Source organism: Bos indicus x Bos taurus, chromosome 19 (assembly GCF_003369695.1).
Source record: "Bos indicus x Bos taurus breed Angus x Brahman F1 hybrid chromosome 19, Bos_hybrid_MaternalHap_v2.0, whole genome shotgun sequence".
Taxonomy (NCBI): domain Eukaryota; kingdom Metazoa; phylum Chordata; class Mammalia; order Artiodactyla; family Bovidae; genus Bos; species Bos indicus x Bos taurus.
Genome location: NC_040094.1, coordinates 31,116,967 through 31,139,411, shown reverse-complemented (window position 1 = coordinate 31,139,411; position 22,445 = coordinate 31,116,967). Strand labels below are relative to the sequence as shown.

Genomic DNA, 22,445 nt, shown 5'->3' with positions numbered 1-22,445 from the left:
GCCTGGACTGTGCTAGTGGCCTTATATTCATTGCCTCTTATCTCCACAAGGATCATGTTAGTGGCTTGGTCATGTCCGACTCTGCGACCCCACGGACTGTAGCCCGCCAAGGTCCTCTGTCCATGAAATTCCCCGGCAAGAACACTGGAGTGGGTTTTCATTTCCTCCTCCAGGGATCTTCCCAACCCAGGGATCAAACCTGGGTCTCCTTCATCACAGGTAGATTCTTTACCATGTGAGCCACTAGGGCATGCACACAAAGATCATTCCAGGAGATATTCTCATAGAGAGAAAAGCAAACAAAGGTCCAGAGAGGTTAAGCCACATCTCTGCTCAAGGTCACATAGCTCACCCACACTTCCCACTACAGGTATATGCTTCTCTGGTTGCCCTGGAGCTGAGACCATGACCTGATAGAGCTCTGCTACCCCTGACCTCACACCCACATCCTTTCCAAAGGGTTACAGGAAGTGTCTTTGCAGCAGCACCAGAAAGAGGAGTCAAGCTGGGGACCCAAACTGCTCCCTCTAGGAAGGGCTCCATAGCAATCCTAAGACTCTGCCGCTTATAGTTTCTTTCCTTGGGACACACAGGACTGTTCCTCTTACCACCTCCCTGTAAAAAGACCCCAAACTGTGCCCCAGGTTCCCTATCCCAGAGCCACTTGGACCGCAGTGTCTTCTGTAGCCCTGGCCGTCCACCTCCACCTGCTGCCCCGCCCCACCGTGCCTCCTCCGAAGCCCCACTTCCTTTCATCTAATTCTTATGGGGAAAGAAATGCCACATTTATTAAAGTGAAGGCTTATCTATTTCATCACAGATCTAAGCTGCAGTGATAAATCCCTAAGCTAAGCACACACAAAGGGAAATACAAAGCTTGAATACAGATCAGAATCGAGAAGCCAGGGAGAGGGGGGTAAGGGTGGGCTCAGACCCAGCTGCTGGCTACCTCCCTCTCCCACTCAGGGGTCTCCATCTCGAAGACACTGCTCCTGCCTCATCTCACAGGGAGGTGGCTGGGCCAGAGCAATGGCCACATCAATACACTTTTCTAGATAGTTCTGGCAAAGCCTCCACAAACATTCTGTTTAGGAAGAATCAGCTTTGTTGCATCTGGTAAAACTCCTGAATCATCTAAATTGATTTTTGTCTCTTCATTCAGCAGGCACAGGCTAGGATGCAGGGTGCAGGAGAGCCCAGCGTTCCTGGGGGTGAAGGTGCGGGGGCCCCAAGGTGAACAGGACAGTGCCTTGGACCACAAGGAGCTCACACAGCTGGGGACACAGAGGTGGGGACGCTCCACAGAGGTTGCCTAGAATGTGTTGGCTTTGCTATCAGGGTAAAGTTCTGGATTCCTAATCAGAGTCCAAGTAAGGAAACGCAACCCCTTCAGAGCTTTGACACACTTCTACAGGGCTGCCCAGTGGCTTCACTTGCCCTGTGCACTTACAGTCCACTAACTGTTGATACTGTGGAAGCAGGGATGGTAGCCACGGTGATTAACTGCCCCTAATAGCTTTTTATAACGATGGTTTGTGGAAGAAAGCATCACACAGCTCCAGGTGCCATCCAAGCCATGCAATGACTCTGATCACTAGTTGTCCCCTCACAAACCATTCTCTAATAAAAGAATTCCCATATTTTAACTGATCACCTGGCCACCCAAAATAAAGACTACAATGGCTACCGTGATGTAAGTGGGAATGGTATGGCAACTTCAAGCAAGCAGCCTCAAAAAAATGCAACATGATCTTCTTGGCCTTTACTTCCTCCTGATGCCTGGAATGGAGGCATGATGACATGAACTGGAGCAGCCGTCTTGAGCTATGATGTGGAAGCCACATGCTTAGAAAGCCAGAGCAATCAGATAAAAGAAGCTCCCTTATAACATAAAGCCAAACTATAACTGAACTGATTTCTTTTATAGGAGAATATTGCTTTTGTATCAGAACTGTTATTTCAGGTATTCTGCAGGTATACAATCACAATTGCTGCCTCCTGTCTAGTGTATTAAGTAAGAGAATTCATTGTGTCATTTATTCAAGAAATAGCTATTGAATGACTGCTAAGGAGCAAGATATGTACACCATGAATATGGTAAGCAAAGCAGACATGTCCCTGTCCTTGAGGCACTTAAGGTCAGGGTCATTACTGATGCTGCTTAGTTATGATGAGATAAAAGTGTTAGTCGCTCAGTTGTGTCCAACTCTTTGCGACCCCCTGTCAGGCTGCTCTGTCCATGGGATTCTCCAGGCAAAAATACTGGAGTGGGCTGCCATTTTCTTCTCCAGGGGATCTTCCCAACCAGGGATTTAACCTGGGTCTTTCGCATTGCAGGCAGATACTTGACCATCTGAGCCACCAGGGATGGTGAGATAAATCTAGGGCTAAGTTCAGGTCTAGATCCCTGGGAGAAGAAAGTCTGTATATGGATGTATATCTATATATACTCTGTGGAGTGTGTGAGTGTGTGTGTGTGTGTGTGTATACGAGAGACAGAAAGAAAGCCAGATTCTCTGACTTCCCTTATAACTGCTGGGGCAACATCCACTGGATAACTGGTCAGCCCAGCCCAGCTCAGCTCATCTGCCAACACTCAGATCCTTCCTATCTTTCCTTTGGGTAAGAGCTCTCAGCTCTTCATTCCAGGTCCTTGCACTGACCTAGCCATTCTCATTTGCTCTGGCCAAAATCTTTGACATCATCTATGATTCTTGCCTTCCCCGCCTACCTTCCGTATCATCCATTAGCAATGCTGTCATTTCTACTTTCAAATACATCACACACCCTCCTGGATCCTAGTATCGCAACAAAGCTGAATTGCATAAATCTAGTAGTTGTTTCATGGCAACCCATGAGAACATCCTTGAATTTAGAAGATCCAGGGATAGAAGCACAGTGGGGAATGAAGAATCATGATATCATATGTGCAACTTACTCTCACATGGTTCAGTTCTGAGGCTGCTGCTGGTGACAGTGAGGCTGACGGTGACCCTGACAATGGTGGGAATGATGATGGAGGTGAGGATGAAGACGGTGATGATGGAGGTGATGACGATGACGGTGATGACGGTGAAGATGAGAAGAGGAGGAGGAGGAAAGACAGAGAGGCAGATGTCAACAACTGCTGAAGAGCATACAGGTGCTCACTGAATCATTCAATCACCTGAAAATTTTCCACTGGCTTAAAATTATTCAAGATAAGACGTTCACAATAAATTAGCCGTGAAGCTGAGTCTTTCAAAGGTCCTCCTCTACCACCATCTTATTCCAAGTCTCCATCTCTTTCTCATCTCCTCTGACTCCTCCCTCCATCCCTGCCCTTCCAGGGTCTATTCCGAGCAGAGCAATTCTGTAAAACACAAGTCAAATCACATCACTCCTCTGTTGCAATCCCCACGATGGCTCCCATCACACTCAGAACGAAACCCAAGATCCTCCTGTGGCCCACGGGGCCCCACCTCTCTGACTTCATCCACTGTCTTGTCTCTACCCCGGCTCTCTCCACCCCAGCCACTCTGGTCCTTCTGCTCCCCAGACACACCCGGCAGCACTCACTTCTGCCCAGCTCACGGTCACACGTGGCTTGTCCTCCACCATTCAGGTCTCTGCTTCAGTAATTCAACCAGTAATGAGGTCTCTTCTTCAAATTAGGCTTCTTTCCCCCCAACTCCCATCACTCACTACTCCCTTTTCCTGCCTTATTTCTCTCAAAGCACTTACCAATGCCATTTATGTTGTGTGTTTACGAGTTTCTTTTTTGTCTCTTCCATCTGAACATAAGTGCTGTGCAACTTGGGACTTGGCTTTCTTCCCTCCCACATCCCTGGTGACTGGTACCCAGTGAAGGACTAAAGCTATTTGTTTATGAATGAAAGGGCCGGAGCATCTGAGTCCCACCCTGACCTCCCCTTTTCCTTCCTCCCAACGCGCTGCCAGGGGCTGTGATCCCCGTGCCTCTGGCTCTGTGAGCCTCTTATCTTAGACCCTCACAAGACCCCTTCCTGCAGGGTCCAACCCCCTACCCCATCCCCCAACATTAGCCCAACTGAGCCATATGGCACCTCCCCAGCAGGCACCCCCGCCCCTTCCCACATACCTCCTGCCCTCCAGGAACACAGCCCTTATGTTTAGAGAAGGAAAAAGAAGAGACTCCTGCTCAGAGCCAGCCTGCTCCGACGGCACACAGAGTCCCAGTTCCTCTGGCCTCGTACCCAGTTCCTTATCACCACCGCCTGCTTACAGAAAAGCCACACCAACTATTCCAAAGGCAGTGATCACCCTTAAGCAACCCTGCCTGCCAGGCTCTTGCTGCCCCCAGCTCACGGACCAGGAACACTCTCCACCATCCTATTTAATCCCACCATCCTTCAAGGCACTGGCCCTAACCAGGCCCCTCCCTGAGAAGCTTCTGAACACATGGCTGATTCTGATGAGGCGTCTGTATGGCTGGTTATCTTTTTACTGTCTAGTCTGGTCTTTCTGCTCCTGGATTTAAGCTCCTGAGGCCAGTCTGTGTCTTATCCATTGCCTGGCTCAGCACATGATGGGTGCTTCACATCTAGGGATGGGTGGCTGGATATCATCTCCTCTTCCATCATCATTCTAAATATTCTTTACTGTGTTGAATGGGCTTGGAGCTCCTTGGGGGAAAAGAGCCCTGGCACCGGCCTGGAGAGAGGCTGGGCTCCCCTCACCCTAGGAGCTCTCACCCTTCGCGACCTTTGTGTCTGGCCATGCGCCCCCTCCCTCCAGGCCTGTGGCAGTTCGCCCTGCCTGCCTCGCACCTTCTTGCCCGTGTCCTCTCTGCACTGTGCTCAGACGGTCTTCGGTTTTGCCAACTCACCGCGGTCATTGTGAATTCTAACCCTGTCCGTAGCGCGTTCCCTCTCCCTGCACCTCGCTCTGGTAACAGCCGGAACGTATTTTAAATCCTCCTGCTTTCTGGGCACAGTGAGTAATTAGAGGCCCAGCTCAGCGGCCCTGCTTGCTCCCTGGCCATATGGTGAGGTCAGGCCTCATCTGCCTCCCACACGGGCTGCCTCCCTGACCAGGCAGCCCAAGACCGTGCAGTTCCCAGGCAGGAGCAGGACCACGCCCTAGGGCTGGAAGGATGCGTCAGGCACAGCTGGCTTGACCAGGGTGAGGGTAGCTCCTTGGGCTTTTGGGGGGGCTCTGCTTCGGAGCACCCCCTCCCTTCTCAAGGCAACCCTGTGCTGGGAAAAGCCATCACCCACACCCCACCCAGGACTGGAACACAGCTCAGGACTCACTTTCTAAATGGCTTTAAATTTTGAAGCAGGAAAGAACTTTTCCGCTCATGACCTGTCCGGCCTTGAGGACAGATGGTGATCTGGCCAAGTCTGGGCTCTGACCCCAGGGTGCGGAGGATAGGGAGGGATCACAGAATCCCAAGAGGAAGATGAGTCAGTATAGCCACTAAGCGGGGCTTCCAAAGTGGCTCAGTGGGTAAAGAATCTGTCTGCAACACAGGAGACACAGGAGACACAGGTTCGATCCCTGGGTCAGAAAGATCCCTTGGAGGAGGGCATGATAACCCACTCCAGTATTCTTGCCCAGAGAATCCCATCAACAGAGGAACCTGGTGGGCTACAGTCCATAGAGTCCAAAGAGTCAGATATGACTGAAGTGACTGAGCACGCACGCGTGCAGCCACTAAGTGAGTGAGCTTGGAATCAGGCCTCCTGACTCACGTGCCAATGCCAGCCGGCCCCGGGTACTGGCTGTCCCACTGCCCCCAGCCCTGAGCCCTGCCTGCTGGAGGATGGGAGGACCCGAAAGAGCATGCTCTGAGCAGGGTCAGCCCTCAAATGCCAGCTATGCCCTCTATGTTCTCAGAAAGGGAAAATCTTAAGAGATTCCATGGCCAGCACCCACCCCTCATCCCCACTGACTCCCTGCTAAAAATGCCCAATAGCTCCTCCCAGTCCCCTTCCTCAAAGTATCCTGGGGTGAGTGCTCCCTTTGTGGCAGGGAGGTCCGTCCTGGAGCTGAGAGGCTCATGTCTTGAGACCATTAGCCTCCTCTAGGGTCCTCCTTGTAGCCGCAAGTCCATGCACTAGGCAGCCAGGGCTGGGCGTGGACCCAGGGGCAGGGACAGGCTCCATGGAGCTGTAGGGGCTCCCGGGGCCCTGTCTGCACCTCCGCTCAGTCTGGCCTCAGGGTGTGGCCTGTGGGGTCAGACTACCCCTCCTTCAGAGCCCAGACCAGTGCCTCCTGGTGGTATGAGTCTGGACAGGCTTCTGAAGCCCCTGAGTGTCAGTCTCCCTGTCTACAAAGTGGGCCTGATCACAGGCTGCCTCACTGGGTTTCACAAGATTGAAATAATTTCACAAGATTGAAATAAGTCATCACATGGAATGATGAAATATTACTCAGCCATCAGAAAGAATGAAGTAATGCCATTTGCAGCAACATGGATGGATCTAGAGACTGTCATATTAAGTGAAGTAATTCAGAAAGAAGAGGAGAAAGCTAAAAAGGAATGACACAAATGAATTTACAAGACAGAAAGAGACTCACACTTAAGAGAATGAAGTGATGGTTAGTTGTGGGGTTGATGAGGGAAAGAGATAGTTAGGGAGCTTGAGATGGGCATGTACACTCTGCTATATTTAAAATGGATAACCAACAAGGACCTACTGTGTAGCACAGGGAACTCTGCTCAACATTATGTGGCAGCCTGGATGGGAGGGGAGCTTGGGGGAGAATGGATACATGTGTATGTATGGCTGAGTCCCTTCGCTGCTCACCTGAAACTATCACAACATTGTTAACTGGCTATACTTCAATACAAAATAAAAAGATTTTTTAAATTATTTTAAAAGCACCATCTGTTGTGAATATTCTCTAAAGACCAGGGTGTTCAGGCTTCCTGGCAGCTATGTCCCTCCCTGGGGAGCACAAGCCATGGGTGTCTAAGGGCAGGACACACTAAGAAGACAGGGCAGTCACCTCCCAAGATCCGGACCCAAGGTTCCTTCAATGCAATCGGGAAATTGCTGTTTCCAGGCTACCGACTGATCTGCTCTGTCTGTTCACACCAAACACAGGGTCAACTACACCCCCGTGACTCTCTCGCATGACTGCTCCCCACCTCATGGGACACACGGGTTCTGACCCCCAAACACAAGACTGTTAGTGTGCTGTTCACAGCTCTCATGTACCTGGCCCTGAGCTGGGCTGACAGCGGTCATGTCTTAGGGAGATGTCATAGGATGGAGGTCCAAGCTGAGACTCATTCCCTACACCCATGCCCCCGACTCCGCAGTGCCAGGCGCCCTAGGGAGGGGCTGACCCATCCAGGAGTCAGGACAGCAAGAGGGGAGCCGAGACCGGGAAGAACAGGGAGGCTGAGAAAGAGTGGATATAAAGAATGTTCCAGAGGGAAAAGCAGAGCATCGTGGGAGCCTGTGAAGCCAGGGAGGACTTGCTGCCCAAAAACCCAGCAGGTCCAGGAGGCCAGAGCCTTGGCTTTGGTGGAAGGAGGGGTGGGAGGCCCATTCCAGCCACAGAGCCCAGCGGAGCCTGCTCCTGGGACCCCCACAGCCACCGAGGCGCAGGGACGGGGACGGAAGTCAGCAAGCCAGGAGCAGAGGCAGCAGGTGTAGACGACCGTTCTGCTTGGCTGTCAAGGAGAGAAGCAGGCAGCCAGGGGGTGGGGAGCGGTGGTGAAATGGAGAAAGGGCTCCCCTCCTGCCTTAAGGTGGGGGAAGCACATTGACACCTAAAGGAACCGAGCTGCGAGAGATTGGGGCGGGGATGTGGATCCCGGGAGCAGGGCATCTGAGGACCAGAAGCAAACGGGATCTGAGACACAACGGAAGGAGGCGCTCCCGGCAGTAGACATAACCTGCGGGTGTCCACAGCCACGGAGACATTCGGAACCCTGAGTCTGCCATCATGGGGGTGCTGGGCACCCTCCTGGTGCTGCATGACTTTAGTCAGCACGCTTTCTACACCATCACCCGGGTGGTGAATATAACCACCAAGAAGGTCAGGCTGGGGACCCTGGTCCCCGCATCTCCTCCTCCTATGCTCAGACGTCCAGTCGTGTCCGACTCTTGGTGACCCCATGGACTGTAGCTCTCCAGGCTCCTCTATCCATGGGATTTCCCAGGCAAGAGTACTAGAGTCAGTTGCCATTTACTGCTTCAGGGCATCTTCCCAACCCAGGAATTGAACCCACCTCTCCTGTGTCGCCTGCATTGGCAGGCGAGTTCTTTACCACTGAACCACCTTGGGGACCCTGGACTCTAGTGGGGCATGGTAATTCCTTAGCTCTCGTTAGGCCCCATTCTATCTGCTGTAAAGCCAAGATCCAGCAACACCCTGACCAGAGTTGCAGGAAAGGGAGGCAGGGGAGTGGGGCTTGACGTTTACCGGCCACTCCTGGGCTCACGACTCTGTGCTGGCCTCTGACTTGCTCACAGCATCCTGGTGAGGGATGTGTCCCCCCACTCACATGTCACACGAAAGCAAAGGTTGCCTGGAAGGTGCCTGGGGCTTTCAGAGAGAAATTAAGAACAGGGGTCGACAAACAACAGCCATGGGCTCAGCCCATCTATTACTGTTATAAATAGCGTTTCATGGGAACACAGCGGTGCTCACTCTTTTACGTATCTCTGTGGTCCAGCTGAGTAGCTACGACAGAGACCTTACGGCCGTAGAGTCTGAAACATTTACAACCTGGACCTTTTCAGAAAAAGTCTGCCAAGCCCTGCTGAACAGCCCTGAACTAAGGTCTATCAGCTGGTCCAAGTTCAGGCAGGATCTGGGTCTTGGCTTGTCCGGTTCTGTCACTGCATTATCCTGCCTTCTTTACAGGGATGGCGTCTTCATGTGGGAGAAGTAGCCAGAGAAAACTCTCCCATTAGCCCATCTTTCTATTAGAAATGCTAACTGGTTATCCTATGTGTCAGGATGACCGAGCTGTCTAAGGTACTATGTCCATGGGGTTGCAAAGAGTCAAACACGACTTAGCTACTGCTGCTGTTGCTGCTGCTGCTGCTGCTAAGTTGTTTCCGTCGTGTCCGACTCTGTGCAACCCCACAGATGGCAGCCCATCAGGCACCCCCGTCCCTGGGATTCTCCAGGCAAGAACACTGGACTCGGTTGTCATTTCCTTCTCCAGTGCATGGAAGTGAAAAGTGAAAGGGAAGTCACTCAGTAGTGTCCGACTCTTAGCGACCCCATGGACTGCAGCCTACCAGGCTCCTCCATCCATGGGATTTTCCAGGCAAGAGTACTGGAGTGGGGTGCCATTGCCTTCTCCGACTTAGCTAGTAAACTACAACAAAAACAGGTTATCCTGGTTTTCAACAGAGTCCCCGTCCACTACTTGGCAACCAAGGCTATCTTACTATACCAGACATCAGACCAGCATAGTTAAATCGCATCCACACTCCCTACCATGGTCTCCAAGACCAAGCGTGACTGGCCCACGTCTACCCCTCCATTCTCATCACGCACCTGCCACTCCATCACTGACCACACTCAACACCTGTGCCTGCTTTCTGTTCCGTGAACAGCCAGGCGTGCTCCAGCCTCAAGGCCTTTGGACTTGCTGGTCCGTCTGCCTAGAATGTTCTTCCTCTGCATGTCCCCATGGCTGGCTCCTCCCTGTCAGTCAGGTGCCAGCTCAAATGCCACCTCCTAGGACCACACGATCACAAGTGCCAAGGGGAAGGGGGTGGGGAGGGATGGACTGGGAGTTTGGGATGAGCAGATACAAACTATTATATGTAGGATGGATAAACAACAAGGTCCTACCGTATAGCACAGGGGACTCTATTCAATATCCTGTGATAAACCATAATGGAAAAGAATATGGAAAAGAATGTACACAGGTATAACTAAGTCACTTTGCGATACCGCAGAAATGAACATAACATTGTAAATCAAGCATATTTCAAGAAAAATAAACTTTTTAGAAACAAGCCTCCCTTTCCCCAGCCTTCCTCTAACACATCACCTGCCTGCCTATGCCCGGAGCATTTAGCATTCGTTGAAATTATTTACCCGTTTACATCTCCTCCATTACAGTGTAAGCTCCCCAAATGGAGAGGATTTTTTGTTCAAGACCGAAACTTGAACTCAAGGAGATGCTCCACACCACTAACATTTATAAAACTTTATTTATTTAATCTTTGGCCATGTGGCATGCGGGATCTTATTTCCCTGACCAGGGATCCAACCCATGCCCCCTGCATTGGAAGCACAGAGTCTTAACCACCGGACCATCGGGGATGGCCCCCACACCACTAATGTTTAAAGCAGCCTTGTCCAGTGTCAATGAGATGCAAATCATAGATATGATCCACATAGGTAAGTCCACATTTCTTAGTCATCATGTTAAAAAATGAAAAGAAATAGATGAAATTAATTTTAATAATAGATTCTATTTAATCTGATATATCCAAAATATTATCATTTCAAATGTAATCAATATAAAAAATTATGGAGCTATTTTAACATTCTTTCTTTTTTCAGACCTACTCTTGGAAATCTTGTCAGGCTCTGAAACATATTAAAAGCGTTCCACAAACAGCCACACGTGGCCTGGTGACCACCAGAGGAAGAGGTGCAGGCCTGAAACAGTGTTTCTCGCTGTCAGATGCTGCTCTGATTGTATCAACACTCCTTTACTCCCCACAGCAGCCCTAGGAGGGAAGCACTACTATTAACCCATTCTACAGAGGGAAGCAAGCAAAGCTCCTACCCTCTGGCCACACTGAACCTGGAGTCCTGGGTCAGCCCCAGGATGGGAGGAGAAAGGCTGTGGGGTGAAGCCTGGGCACTGGAAACTGGCACCTCCTAGCTCAGCTCCCCACCATATAACCAGCCCACTGGGCTGTCAGTGTGGCCAACTCTATGCTAATTGTGCAGACAGGGCAGCAGAGGGTCACGCAACCTTGATGAGAGCTCTGCAGCATTCAGGCAGGTCACTAACGCCTGCGGTCTGGCTCCTCCATCTTTCCAAGTGAAGGACCATCTTGACACTCCCTGCAAATACTCACTGAGCTGTTACAATGAGCTGCCAGGGAATGCTCTTGGATCTAAGACGCCACAGAGAATAAGCCAAACCCTTGCCTACATGGAGCTTACATTCTGATAGGGACAGAGACAATAAACTAGTGATCTGCTCAATCTATGGCGTTAGATGGTGTAGGTGCCTAGAAGAAAATGAAGCAGGGGACCGGCGCAGATGAGGAGATTAGGAAAGGTCGTCAGCCTCTTGTGAGCATGAATTTTCACAGCACAAATATCTGATGCTGGACAGTTTCCTGCCCCCAAAGAGAAGGGGAAATACCTCAAGGCAAGAACATGCTGACTTGAGGAGGGTCAGGTGTCTGGATCCCAGAGAGAAAGGCAGAAGGTAATAGAGTCTGAGCTCAAGGAAGCACTGAGGGGCCGGGTCACGCGGCGCTGTAACTAAGAGCCCCTCTGTCAACTGTCCAGCCCCATTCTTGGTCTCCATGAAGCCTGGAGGCATGCCCCTTGGCTCCCTTGGTCTGCCATTAATGCAGGCGGCTTTGACAGGAGGCAGAGGACTGATAACTCACGTACACAACTCTCAGTGGTGTGGAGCCGGATTCCATCCAGCAGACGCCACTCTTGATGATGGTAAGTTGGTTATCAAAACTTTGGAACCCCAACACATGATATCCGAGGGATGGGTACCCCTCCTCTCCCCACGTTGTCCCAAGACAGGTTCTTTAGGAGTGAATCAGACCAGGTGAACACGCAGGGTCCACTCCTCCCCATTCCTGAAGGTCACACAAGCCCACTGCAAGCCTCTGAGATCCTGGGCTCAGGGACCTGCAGTTCCAGACACAGTACATATCATGATGCCCAGCTCTTATTGGTCTGCCAATCAGCTCTGATGCAGTCAGCTCCTGGTATCCAAGGGATGGTTCCAGGAACTGCAAGGGAAGCCAAATTCCATGGATACTTGAGTCCCAAAGTCAACCCTCTGCACCTGCAGCTTCCACATCCAAGGATTCAGCCAACCATGGATGGTAAACACAGAACAAGATCTGAGCTTGGTTGAAGCTGTGAATGGGGAGCCTGCTGTATTTTTACTCATATCTACTTCTGCCCAGGGGACTCCACTCATAGCTATAGACTGACCTCTCCCTCTCTCAGATGAGCCCAAATCCCCTGCTCCTTCAGCTCACCTGCCATGGAGAAGACTTACCCCTGCAGCTCACTAAGAAGGACCAGCCAAGCTCCATCTTTGTGAGTCTTGATGTGAATTCAGACTCTGCAGTCCTTGAGGACATTTTTCTTATTTGACAATCTTCCTTTAGCTCTGGTTCTTGGTTTGTTAAACAATGGAATTGTGTGGGAAGTTTTTGAAAAATACTAACATCTGGGTTCTATCCCAGACCAATTCAGTCAGAATCCTGGGAGGTAAGGGCCAGGCATTAGTGTTATCAGAATTGCTTACATCATTCCAGTATGTCATCAGGGCTGAGGCTTGTGGTGCTAATGGGATCTTCTCCAACTTTAATATGTGCACAAATTGCCTAAAGATCTTGTTAAAATGCAGATTCTGAATCACTAGGTCAGGGTTAGTTGAGAGTCCCTTGGACTGCAAGGAGATTCAACCAGTCCATCCTAAAGGAAATCAGTCCTGGGTGTTCTTTGGAAGGACTGATGCTAAAGCTGAAACTCCAATACTTTGGCCACCTGATGCGAAGAGTTGACTCATTGGAAAAGACTCTGATGCTGGGAGGGATTGGGGGCAGGAGGAGAAGGGGACGACAGAGGATGAGATGGCTGGATGGTATCACCAACTCGATGGACATGAGTTTGAGTGAACTCTGGGAGTTGGTGATGGACCAGGAAGCCTGGTGTGCTGCAATTCATGGGGTCACAAAGAATCGGACACGGCTGAGCGACTGAACTGAACTGACTGAGGTCAGGGGAAGGGCCCAAGAGTCTGCACTTCTAACAAGCTCTCATGGGAGGCAGTCACTACTGGTCCATAGACCACACCTGGAGTAGTGAGAGTCTAGAGGCAGCCAGACTTGAAAAGTGGGAGATGGAAATGGGCTTCACTGATTTTCCGTGTCCAAAGTAACTGTCCAATATTAAAGCTCCCTTTAAAACTGGAGAGGGATTTCTAGAAGAGTTAGGATAAAGAGCTCTTATGGAAGGAAAGATGAATTTTCTGCCAATATGGAAATAAGAGATGTTATAGCTATGAAATTGTTGCAGGATCCCCTTTGCATTGTAAATAAAGTAACTAACAGACTAGCCAGAAAGAGTGGGTACTCCATATTCGTGGTATCATTGCTTTTACTATTATTAAGGCAGGACCCTCATTCCACTCCCTAAACCAAACAAGCCTGTGCTTTCGACATTCAAGAGCCCTCCAAAGCCCCTTCATCCTCAGAGGATGTGCTACAGGCAGGGGCAAGCACAGAAGGCTTAAGGCCAGGGGCTTTCATCCTGGATAAAACCCCATGGATCCTTCCTGGTCTAAGGACACCAATGCCTATATTTCTCTCATTAATTTGATTTATTTGCCTTGAGTTGTGAATATACTTCCATAGCCCCACTATGGCTGATATAGAGGTTTGCTATGTTCAGGATCTATTTTAAGTGATCTCTTCAGTTTAACTCACTGAACAACTCTACACATTCAGAAAACTAAGATCATGGCATCCAGTCCCATCACTTCATGGCAAATAGATGGGGAAACAGTGGAAACAGTGACAGACTTTATTTTGGGGGGCTCCAAAATCACTGGAGATGGTGACTGCAGCCATGAAATTAAAAGACGCTTACTCCTTGGAAGAAAAGTTATGACCAACCTAGATTGCATATTAAAAAGCAGAGACATTACTTTGCCAACAAAGGCCCGTCTAGTCAAGGCTATGGTTTTTCCAGTGGTCATGTACAGATGTGAGCGTTGGACTATAAAGAAAGCTGAGCAAAAAAAAAAAAAAAAAGAAAGAAAGCTGAGCAACGTAGAATTGATGCTTTTGAACTGTGGTGTTGGAGAAGACCCTTGAGAGTCCCGTGGACTGCAAGGAGATCCAACCAGTCCATCCTAAAGGAAATCAGTCCTGAATGTTTATTGGAAGGACTGATGTTGAAGCTGAAACTCCAACACTTTGGCCACCTGATGCGAAGACCTGACTCTTAGGAAACGACCCTGATTCTGGGAAAGATTGAAGGTGGGAGGAGAAGGGGATGACAGAAGATGAGATGGTTGGGTGGCATCACCAACTCAGTGGACATGAGTTTGAGTCAACTCCAAGAGTTGCTGATGGACAGAGAATCCTGGCATGCTGCAGTCCATGGGGTCACAAAGAGTCAGACACGACTGAGCTGACACAGCGGTACTTGAGGCTAACAGAGCCTCAAGGCAGATGAAGAAACTTAGAAAGGCAAAGAAACTTGCCAAAGTCACATATGCAGCATGTGAAAGGGGAAGAAAAGGAAAAAATACTGAGAGGCATTCATGTCACAGCCCATGTTATATCAGGGCTTTTTAAATGTTACTTGCTATGTGAGCTCATGAAAATGCAAATTCTCAAGCAGGTGATATGGGAGTCTAAGATTCTGCATTTCTCAAAAACTCTCAAGTGATGCTGATGTGGCTGATCCAGACTCATAGGCTATGATGCCTCCTGAGATTTCTGGATGTCTTTCTCAAGATCCCCCAACAAGACTCTTGCCACAATACTCCTCTGATCAGTGATCTGTTGATTTGGTGGTGAAACCACAACAAGTCTCCACTTTGAACACGTACACAAAGTTCTATTTAAACTTCTGCTCAAAACACAGTCTTCTGTGGCAAAGGATCAGCTATTCGGAAAAGCAGTTGCATCCATTAGAAGTTGTAGACATTGCAGATGGTTATGAAATTGCTTTTAAATCTAAGTATCACCATTGAGAATGCATTCTGGGCCAGGGAACAATTCCCATCTCTAAAAGCCAAGTGAAGAGTTCCAAACTGAGAAATACAGGGAGGGATTTCTCAAAACAAAGAAGTGAATCATTTGACTATAAGCTTCTCTTCTCAGATCAACAGAGGAAAGGATATGTACAGAAACCAGCAGAAATAACAGATCTTCATGACCAGTGAAAGGCATTTAAGGGCAAATCAAGACTGTCCACTTAGTCTAGACTCAGGGACTGGGAACTATCTGGTTTGTGAATGAGACAGAGAAAAGCGGAACAGAGAGGGATGAAGATAAACTTCCAGGAATGCTTTGGGTACCAGAGTGACCTGAAGTTCCAAAATCATAGACAAGATTCTGGAAGAGCCTGACTTCAAACCATGAGTCTTTGGAGAAACAGAAAGGCCCCCTTGCAGATGGTCACAATACCAAGTTTAAATTAGACAATCAACAATAAGTTAGAATGGCACCTTTCTGCAATTTTCACAGCTCAGTGATTCCCCAAACTTTGCTCCATATTAAAATCACCTGTGGTGCTGGAGAAGACTCTTGAGAGTCCCTTGGACTGCAAAGAGACCAAACCAGTCAATCCTAAAGGAAATCAACCCTGAATATTCATTGGAAGGACTGATGCTGAAGCTGAAGCTCCAATACTTTAGCCAGCTGAGCCAACTCACTGGAAAAGACCCTGACGCTGGGAAAGATTGAAGGTAGAAGTGCAGGGACAGAGAAGAGATGGTTGGATGGCATCATTGACTCAAAAGACATGAATTTGAGCAAACTCCAGGAGATAGTAAAGGACAGCGAAGCCTGGGTGATGCAGTCCACAGGGTCGCAAAGAGTTGGACACGACTGAACGATGACAACCTATTAGAAAGAAACATGCCCCCCACCTCCTGCTCAGGCCACACCCCCACATGAATTAAATTATAATCTCTGGGGGTGAGGCCTAGGTACTCTTAATTTTTAAAGCTCCCAAGGTGATTCCAATGTGCAGCCAAATTTGAGAACGACTGGCACAGCCTTTCAGTGTCTTCATTCATAAAATAAAGGAATCCATCTGGACAAGTTGTTCTTTATTCTGTCTGTGTGTTAGAATCACTTTCGAGTGATTTTTTAAAATACTGCTGCCAGCAGCATCCCCAGAAACTCTGGTTAATTGGTGGGACCCAGACACCAGCATCATCAGCATTTTTAAGAGCTTCCCCAGGTGATTCTAATATGCAGCAAGGGAGATAATCACTGGTCTCGAGGTTTTTGCCAGTTCCTTCTATTACTTACATTTTAAACATTTATGATATTCAGGCTAAAAATGCATCTTAGAATTTTTGCAAGGGTGGATTTCTCACCTTTAATTTTAAATCAGAGACTTTTAACTTTGGAAGAACCTCGTAAACCCTACACAACATGTTGGATCAAATATATATTCATATGTGTACATTGGGGGAGGTGAATGTCCTTGATTTTTATCAGACTCTCAAAAGACTTAACTCTGTTACCTCAAAGGCAAGTATGTGATTTCTGATTTAATAAATTTGGTCTCAATAGCATGTCTGCTACAGTTTGAATTCACAACAGACCTATTGCCCCCTAGTGACTGCATATCTTTATTGCAGGTTTAGTTCAGACCCTACAGCCTCTGAGGAGCTATAGGGTTAGATCTGAGATCTCACGATTTCAGATCCAAGTATCAACACAGAAGCCATGTCTGAGGCTGGGGACAGTAGTAGGCTGTCTGGTAAAGCTCACAATGAGAGATGACCTTCCCAGCTGCTCTTGTAAGGGGACAGTCCTCTCAGAAACTCTGAGAAAGTAATGTCCCAACCTGGATTAGGATACTAGGGTTTTCTAGACCTGACTGTTGTTACCTACATGCCTCAGTTTGAATCCAGGCTTGCTTTCATACTGACCATATGTCCTTGGAAAAATTATTGAGCCTTTCTGTTCCATATATAAAAAGGGGATAATACAAGCACTTCAAAGGCTGCTGTGAAAAATAAGTAAGACAATACATGTAAAATGATCAGCATAACACATGGCACACAGCAAGATTCCCATACATGTGAGGTTATATTATTCATTGTTATTCCCTTGTTTTGTTTATTGTTCCATATGGGTTACAGTGAGGACCAAGTAGAAGAACACCAGCATGTTGCTATTACACAGCAACTCATATATCCAGAGAATCCACAGAGCACAGGAAAGGGTTATCCTAAACACAGACGTAATCCCTACCCACAGGAAATGCTTTTTGAGATTCCAACAGTTGAGCAGTCTCTGATTGCAGCCACTTCTTGTCAAATATCTGCCTTCCCACCACGTGGGCAAGACAGTGACTATACCTTACCCCCAAGGCTGCCGCAAGTTCCTTTCAGGGAAGAGAATTACGCAGACACAAGATCCCAGAGGCCCTAAACAATCAGCTCTCCTCCAGCCAAGACACTCACTGGCGGCAGTCTCCCACACCACTCTCTCCCCAGGGGGGACAGTCCCCAGACTCTTCCACAAGCCCACCACGTCAGGGCTCCACGACCTGCCTGGCTGAAGCAGAAACACCACAGAACCCTCTCACCAGCCTCAGCAGAGATGCAAAGTGATCAGCACTCACTTACCTGGAGTCTGCTTGGCCGTGCGCACGGGGGTATAGTGGTTTTTGGAGGACGATCGGACCGGCGTGTTCTCTTTGGGAGAGCTATCGATGGCCGAGATAGTTTCTCTTTCACAGTGTGCTATGGGGATTGGTCCCTGTTGTCTTAGGATGTCAGCCAGAGCCCTGAAAGAGAAAGAGATCACACAGTGAGATTCACCAAACCAGTGAGCAAGCTGGCTGGGCGACTTTCACTGGCCCTTTGATGGATGGAGACCCAGTATTCAGTTACAGCCACAGCATCATCTGGTGTTGGGCCCAGTGGGGATATAGAGGAGAGGCTGCCATGCCTGGCGGGACAGGTATTAAAAGATTGTGGTTGTGGTTTCTTTCTGCGATTCATTTCATACCAATGAACTCTGAGCCCTTTCAAAATGCAGGCTCCCCAAGTAGGCCCCTATGCCAGGCAGATACTACAGGAGGTGCCGTGAGGAATGTCACTGCAGTGAAAAGTGGTCACTGTTGGCCCCCAGTTCAGTGGCAAGTAATTAATATCAGGGGGATCAACCTCCCCATCGAAAGACACACACCAAGGAGAGTGTATCTATACAGGTGGCCCAAATAAGTACAAAACACAGCTCCCATGGTCAAATAAAGGGGTGCTTTAGCTGCAAAGGCAGGATGTACAGACAAAATGATAAATATCAGAATACAAGGACGGTGCAGGCAGTGAATGCAGCTGGAGTTTAGAGGATGGAGCAATCATAAACATAGAGAGAGAAAAATACACGAGAGGAAAGAGACATGTACAGAGATGCTGCTGTAGCTGGAGAGGTCCACGCTCTCTGCAAGGGCCCCAGTACCACAAGAGCAGGTTTCATTCACTCAACACCAAATGTGCATTAATTAAGGACTCAGCATACCTCAGTCACGGCAGAGACCCGGGTAAAGAGAACACTGTTCCTACCGTCTAGGGGCTCAGCATTTAGGGGAAATCTCTCCCGCACCTGGTTTGGAACAAGACTCCTTCTGCAGGTTAATATCACAGGTGATGCTACTGTTGGTAGAAAACAGGGACACACAGGATGTTCTGAGGAGACCCAAGGGACCACCATCGGACATGGTCATTTCAGGGTCAGGTGCCCAGTTCTTTGCATGAGCGAGGCAAGGACTCTTCCGTGTACCTGGGCTATCCCTCAGGCATGGGTGAGGCAGTGTGCTTCCAGTCCTCTCCCAGCCAGTCCAGCCCACCTGAGATCTGGCCACACCCAGCCCACCCCGAGGCTTCCTTCTAGCTCCCCGCACTCTGCCCCCTTCCTTGAAAAGTGACAACCACAGCAGTTTAAAAAGGAGTCTGAGAGTGAATTGTTCCCTTTCATTATTCTGCCTCTGACATGCTGAACCTTCCTAGGAGAGAAGTAGCAAGCTGGCAATCTTATCATTTAGTGGCATTTATACAGCAATTTCAGATTTTCCAAATGCTTTCCCCGTGCTGGCTTGCTTTTTTTTTTCTCAGGCTCTAGGAGGAAAAGCACACACACGTCACCACCTCATTCACTTCTGTGGACCAAGAAGTGACAGAGGCGAAGACAGAACCTCACTAGTCTGGTAAAAGAACTTCGGGCAGACCTGAGGCCTAGGAATAAGAAAAAAACACTGCCCTACAAAATCGAGATATTTGGGTTCTAGTACCAGCTCTGCCGCTGATGAGCTGTGAATGTTCAGACAGATTTGTTAGCCTCTGAAATTGAAATTTAACCTTTTTATTCCCCAGCAGCAAAACAAATGGTTTAAACTAAAATGACCTCGAAGATCCCTTTTAATCCCAAAATGTGATCAATATTATATATATATATATTTTTTTTTTAACCACATATCCACACAAATTACCTAGATTCCTTTACCCTATTTATGAAAGACACTTTCCTACCATTTTTCCATGGTAAGGAAGTAGCGAGTCAACAGTTAAACAACAGAAGTACAGACCAATGGAATCAAATTCAAGAGTCCAGAAATAAACCTATACATCTATGTTCAACTGATTTTCGACAAGGATTCCATGATCACTGGAAAAGAAGTTTCTTCAACAAATGAACATCCACACGCAGAGAATAAAACTGCACCCTCACCTCATACCATATGTAGCAATTGATTAAAAATGGATCATAAACCCAAATATTAGAGCTAAAACTATATTCTCTCAGAAGAAAATTGAGAAGTTACTCTGTAACCTCGGATTTGGCAAAGGTTTCTTAGATATGACACCCAAGCAGGAGGAACAAAAGAAAAAATTTGCAGACTCGACTTCATCAAAACTAAAAACATTTCTACATCAGAAAATAGCACCAAGAAAATGAAAGCCAACCCAGAGAATGGGAGAAAATACTTGCAAATCATGTTTCTGCTAAGAGATTTGCATTCAGAACATTTAAAGAACTCTTATAATTCAGCAATAAAAAACATACACCACAATTTAAAAATGGACGAGATAGAATTAGACATTGCTCCAAAGAAGGTACACATGAAAAGTAGCTCAACATCACTAGTCAACAGGAAAGCACAAATCAAAAACATGGTGTGATATATGTTCACACCCACCAGGATAGCTTTGACCAAAAGACAAGTCCAAATGTTGGCACGGAGGTGGAGAAGTTGGAGCTTTCACTCACTACCGGTGGGAATGCAAAACGGTGCAGGCCCTTTGGTAAACAGTTTGGCAGCTCCTCGAAATATTAAACATAGAGTTGCCATATGGCCCAGCAATTAGAATACTCCTAGGTATGTGCCCAACAGAAATGAAAACATATGCCTACACAAACTTTGTATATGAAAGTTCATAGCAGCGACATTAACAATAGCCAAAAGGTGGAAATAACCGAAATGCCCATCAACTGATGAATGGATTAATAAAATATTGTGTAGTCACACAAAGTACTATTATTCAGCCTTAAAAAAGCACGATGCTTTGATATATGCTACAACATGAATGACCTTGAAAACAACATGCTACCTGAAAGAAGCCAGTCACAAAAGACCACAGGTTATGATTCTACGCATATAAAATACCCAGATTCGGCAGATCGATAGAGGTAGAAAATAGACTGGTGGTTACCAGGGCCTGTTACTGCTGTTTAGCTGCTCACTTGTGTCCAACTCTTTGTGACCCCATGGACTGTAGCCCGCCAGGCTCCTCTGTCCACGTGATTTCCCAGGCAAGAATACTGGAGTGGGTTGCCATTTCCTTCTCCAAGGGATCTTCTCGACCAGGGATCAAACCGGTGTCTCCTGCACTGGCAGGTGGATTCATTACCTCTTGGCCACCAGGGAAGCCCTGCTGCTGCTGCTGCTGCTGCTGCTGCTGCTGCTGCTCAGTCGATTCAGTCGTGTCCGACTCTGTGCGGCCTCATAGACGGCAGCCCACCAAGCTCCCCCATCCCTGGGATTCTCCAGGCAAGAACACTGGAGTGGGTTGCCATTTCCTTCTCCAATGCATGAAAGTGAAAAGTGAAAGTGAAGTCACTCAGTCGTGTCCGACTCTTAGTGACCCCATGGACTGCAGCCCACCAGGCTCCTCCATCCATGGGATTCTCTAGGCAAGAGTACTGGAGTGGGGTGTCATTGCCTTCTCCGAGGGAAGCCCTACTAGGAGCTGATGGGGGGGTTAATGGAGAATGACTATCAATAGGTACAGATTTTCTTTGGGGGATGATGAAAATATTCTAAAACCAGACAGTGGTGATAGTTGGAGAACTCTGAAAATGTACAAAAATCACTGAACTGGACACTTCTAAATTTCAGGATGAATTTTATAGTAGGTGAATTTCATCTCAATAAAGCGACTATTACCAAAAAAAAAAAAAAAGTTTACATTCTTTTTCTGTGTTTATCTTGCCTCTCAAGTTCTTATCTATGAAGGAAATCTATGAAGAAGAAACAGAGTCAAGTGGTTAAGTCCATGTTTTCGGAAAGTCAAGACTAAATCTACGTGAATGACAGTGATTTTGCCCCTTAGGGGACATGTGGCAATGTCTGGTGACATTTTTTGATTGTCACACAACTGGGGAGGGAAGTCAATTGGCAACTGGTGGGCGGAAGCCGAGGATGTTGCTAAACATCCCACACTGCATAAGACAGCCTCCCCCCCCAACCCCCACAAAGAATTATCCCACCCAAAGTGCTGGCGAGGTTGAGAAACTCTGAGCCACATGTACATAGCACTATGTGAAGTAGGTCTTTGATTAACGCTCAATGCAATCTAGTTCCTGCAATATCTACCAAGATGGGACACTGGACTGGGCTCTGGGACAAGCAGGGCTGGCAACACTGAGACGAACATCTTGAAATTCAGGGGATCTTGTGTGTCTGACCCGTTCAGTGTATCTCTGGGTCTTGGCACATTGCTCGGCCATTATTCAAAGACAGAAAGGAGCGAAGAGTATCTCCGTCCCAGCCTTTGTAGGGCTTTCAACCCAGCATCCTTTCGGTCCATATGGACAGTGTAAATGGCAAACCCACAGCAGATTCACTCCAGGCTTATTGGCCAAGGAGGACCTGGCCAAGAAGAGATGTTCAACCTGCAATCAGGACTCTTGGGATTGGTTGGGGGTGGGTAAGGGGTGGCTCTTGGTACTCAATCCTGAGAAGCCATGCCGATGCTGAGGGCTGAGAAGTGAAGGGCAAGACGCCTCTCTGGAGAACATCAGGCGCCCCAGAGCATCCCTGCTTGCTGCTGGAGGAGTTCTAACTGGGTTACAGCCAAGCTGTCTCCTCCTGAAGGTAATGACTTGCGTGATACCCTCTCCAGGTGGCCTGTTGGCAGGGCTGCGTTGGGCTGCCCAGTCAAAGGAGAAGGACGTGTGCTGAACAGACAGGCTAGCTAGGCTGCAGGGACCCAGCCCTGTGTGGTTCCGAGGAGGCCA

General features: G+C 48.2%; 1 protein-coding gene across 4 annotated transcripts in view; it reads right to left on the bottom strand.

Moving 5' to 3' along the window:
* The window catches only part of SHISA6 (shisa family member 6), a 260,549-nt gene that overhangs the window by 218,685 nt on the left and 19,419 nt on the right, over window positions 1-22,445 (bottom strand). For all 4 annotated transcript variants that reach the window (XM_027517753.1, XM_027517754.1, XM_027517751.1 and 1 more), the window contains exon 2: window positions 17,552-17,712. In XM_027517753.1, coding sequence (XP_027373554.1) covers window positions 17,552-17,712 — 161 coding nt within the window. The remainder of the gene's footprint in view (window positions 1-17,551; window positions 17,713-22,445) is intronic.